We start from the raw sequence: 4,055 nt of genomic DNA on the forward strand, positions 1-4,055 counted from the left end.
AACAATTGTGGGTTGAGTATCCATCTTTGCACGTATTACTTGCAACATCTCCATGATTTGACCTATATTCCCATGTAGATCTGTAAGCTCTTCATTGACTCTTTCCATATCTTGCTCTTGCTCGGCCATTCTACGTCGGGCTTGAGCTCTGGTGTTGTACTGGTGTGAAGGTCTCAGTGTGGAAACTATTGGAGGAGAAATGACGGAAGTGAGTTTTTATTTTGATAAAAAATGCAAGTGTGATGACATATGCATGAACGCAATGAAAATGCAAATTTTAAAAAGTTTCAAGGAACTTAAGAGATAATTGCAAACATCAAAAGGAAAATGACAATGATCAAAAGAAACTCATTTCATTAATCAGAGAGAGTTACAAAGTTTGAGTAAACTTCCAAAAGTTATAAACGAAGCTAAATAAAAGCTAAATAAAAACTAAATAAAGTCCTAAGGAGATTCCCCTAGTAGCCTCAAGTTAAGCTTCTTAATTTGTTCTTCCATCTCAGCCTTCTTGAACACAAGCTTGTCCACGATCAACTTCCAAGGAGTATCTGACTGAACGCCATAGGAAAATAAATCCTCTTGCACCTTCCTCTTTTTGTTGGAGAGCTCTTCTTCATTCTTCATCTTCAAATGCTTTTGAAGTTCTTCATACTCATTGTTGATGATTTGATACTTGTTCTTCTAAGCGTCCCTTTCTTGTTGCGCTGTGGTCAAAGCAATCTTCAACTTCTCTGCATCAGTCATGAAGATATAGGTAGGTCCTTTGTCAACTAAAGGCAAAGGCTCTTAGAGAGGTTAAGGCATTTTCAAGCTGATGGCCCTATCTTGAACCCATTTAAGGTAAGGTTCTAAAGATACACAATTTGTCTTCCCTAAAACTTTCTTTTCTAGCTTATGAACATGGCGCCAAGCCTGCATAATCTTCTCTTTGAGCGCTTTGCAATCTTCACATTCCTTAAAGAACAAACCATCCAAGTGAATATTCTTTGGCTTATCGCTCATTGGATAACCGAGTTGACGACGAGCTAGGATTGGGTTGTAACTGATGCCTCCTTTTGTACCAAGAAGAGGTCCATTAGAAAATCCTCCACAACTATCAATGATACTAACTCCATCATAGTCACGACTATACCAAACAATATCTAAATGTGTGAGCGACATAATCTTTTGTGACCATAAAAGACCATCCTTAAGATTCCAAAAAGCATGAGACCTTGGCAAGTGAGAAATAAACCACTTGTACAACATAGGCACGCAACATGTAATCATTCCCCCGCTATAAGAATTCCTCATATGAACAGGATGATAGACATCGACAAGCAAAGTAGGAACTAGATTTCCTATTAAGAAGATCTTGATGGCATCCATGGCAACAAAGTCATCAAAACTAGGAAATAGGAACAATCCATAGATAAGTAGAGCAAAAACAGCCTCAAACGCATCCACACTCCTCATTCTAGCAAAATACTGAGCTTTGTTCATTAGAAACTTAGCTGTCAAACCAAGCATTTTTCCTTTTGTGGTCATGTGATCCCTAATCTCTGACATTTTCAAGTAAGTAACCTTTGCAATGTCTTGATCTTTGGGATCTTCCTCCAAACCAGAAAATGGAGCTTGACTAGAAATAGGAACACCAATCAAATGAGAGTATTCTTCAAGTGTTGGCATAAGCTGATAGTCGGGGAAAGTGAAACAGTGATACATAGGATCATAAAGCTGAATCAAAGTAGAAAGAAGTCCATCTTCCATGTTGATCTTCAAAAGAGAGAGCAAATGTCCATATCTTTTGTTGAAAGCCTCTGTGCCAACAACCAAAGATCCCAATCTCCTTAGGTCTTCTAACTTAGGGCTCTTGAAAGTGTACTTTTAAGTCTTTTTCCTTCCAAAATCCATGATAAACCTAATGTTTGCAACAAAAGTTCCTAAGTTCCTTGAAAAATTTGTTTAAAAAATGATGTTTATGATGCATGGATGCATGAATGCACAAACACATAAACAAGGGTCACACACAAATAGGATTCAAATGTTCGACGTTGCGAGCTTGAGGCCATGGGTCTAACCATCCCAAATGTACTATGGGTTTATTTTGTACCTGTACAACGGGTTCTACAAAGGTTCCCAAAAATCATTGACCCATCTTTCAGATATTATCAACATGCCAATTACTCGAGAGTTAATAATATTCTCAAGAGAATCTCATTTGAGTGTAGTATCGCGTATAAACTATTTCGGATTTACACCTTCATAGTCATCGCACTACATCCTAAAGACCAAGTGGGGTAAAGGGGGTTACTAAGGTCCTCAGCTTCTCAGGTTACCCAAATCAATATAGTATGTGTTTTCATAATTGATTGATCAACAATACTAATTGTAAAGGGAACCTCCACATGAGTGGTGGATTCTCAAGTCAGCTTGTTCGGGATTAAACTCTCTATAAGCCTTCTTGACTATACCACATCCTATCTTATTTATGTACACTCAAGTCCGGGTTAGGACTTACCTCACCACACAATGGATCACCCAAATTAAAGATCCAAACAAACAAGGAAAACAACTAAAAATAACAACACAAATATAATCAAAATAGGCTTAACCCTCTTTCAATGTCTCCCCGGTGAAGTCGCCATTTCTGTCGCAGTGAGAATTGGATATCAAGCTATTGTATTAACTTGAATCACAAAACATTAAATGTTCACCACCGAACTTTAATTTATCCAATGGAAGGGGAAAGATCGAATAAAACCCTAATTGTGCAATGTAAAAACAATGCGAAGAGATCTAAAGTTCGGGGGTTGGTTATACTAAGGGAAGGTATTAACATCCTTAGTATCTATAGTATCCTATAAGAACCTTTTGAAAGTATTTGTGTTATGTTATTATTTGTTTTCTATTATTTGGAAATGTTTTATTGGGAAGGACCTAAAGGTTTATAAAGTTTGCTCGCCAAAACTTCGCGGTCATGTGCCTACGTATCCTTATAAGGATGGAATCAAAGCAACCGTAGTTCACCTGGCTAAGGCTGAACGAACACTTGGTAGTGATCAAGGTTCCAAAGGGGGAAGTAAGTGTTCATAATAAACATAATTACAAGAGTTACAAACTCTTACTTAAATCTAAGTTGGAAGTGAGAATGACTATAACAAGGTCAAAGGGAAACTAGGGATTGCTACACTACCTATGACATTAAGTCAATAAAGAGGTTTTTCCCTTGGATTTAGGAAAAAAGATAAACAAAATATAAGCAAGATGAAGAAGATGTTCAAGCATGACATCAACAAATATAAGCACATGATAAATAAGATGTTCAAGCATGACATCAACAAAGATAAACAAATGGTAAAGAAGATGTTCAAGCATGACATCAACAAGGATAAACAAATATGAAGAAGATGTTCAAACATTACATCCACAAAGATAAGCAAATGAAGAAGATGTTCATACATGACATCAACAAATATAAGCACATGATAAAGAAGATGTTCAAGCATGACATCAACAATGATAAACAAATGGTAAAGAAGATGTTCAAGCATGACATCAACAATGAAAAACAAGGATGAAGAAGATGTTCAAACATGACATCCACAAATATAATCAAATGAAGAAGATGTTAAAGCATGACATCAACAAATATATGGAAGCATGATCATAACAATAGAAAGCATGGTATGTAAACACATATGTACAACATGTTAACATGAACAAATATACAATAACATCAATCAAAGATGTATAAAGTTAACATGAATATGAATGACATGGATATATCACCGTGAAGAAACAAAAATAAATGACATAACAAAACATGAAAATGTATATGGATGTCATAATAAGTATGAATGAACATGTATATGCTTGAAGTAAGACATGGTTTGGACATAACATCAACTTAATCATGAAAACAATTTAAGGTATTAAAGACATGCATGTTAAGGTTCAATATGATCACAAACAAAGGTTCAACATCATACAAAAAGTTTGAACATGTAAGCATACAAGTCATACAAAGACATTTTATTACAAGTTTAAAGCATTTGTAAACACATAAACAAAGA

The 4,055-nt window shown here is 35.6% G+C and overlaps 1 protein-coding gene across 1 annotated transcript; it reads right to left on the reverse strand.

Moving 5' to 3' along the window:
* Window positions 1-795: 795 nt before the first annotated feature.
* On the reverse strand, window positions 796-1,749 carry LOC127105381 (uncharacterized). The gene has a single exon (XM_051042558.1). It carries the CDS (start codon window positions 1,747-1,749, stop codon window positions 796-798), a length of 954 nt encoding a protein of 317 aa, XP_050898515.1.
* Between the last annotated feature and the right edge of the window lie 2,306 nt (window positions 1,750-4,055).

Source organism: Lathyrus oleraceus, chromosome 1 (assembly GCF_024323335.1).
Source record: "Lathyrus oleraceus cultivar Zhongwan6 chromosome 1, CAAS_Psat_ZW6_1.0, whole genome shotgun sequence".
In the NCBI taxonomy this organism is placed as follows: Eukaryota; Viridiplantae; Streptophyta; class Magnoliopsida; order Fabales; family Fabaceae; genus Lathyrus; species Lathyrus oleraceus.

Coding starts and splice junctions, on each gene's coding strand:
- LOC127105381 (XM_051042558.1), bottom strand. CDS start 1,749: ATGGAAGATGGACTTCTTTCTACTTTGATTCAGCTTTATGATCCTATG.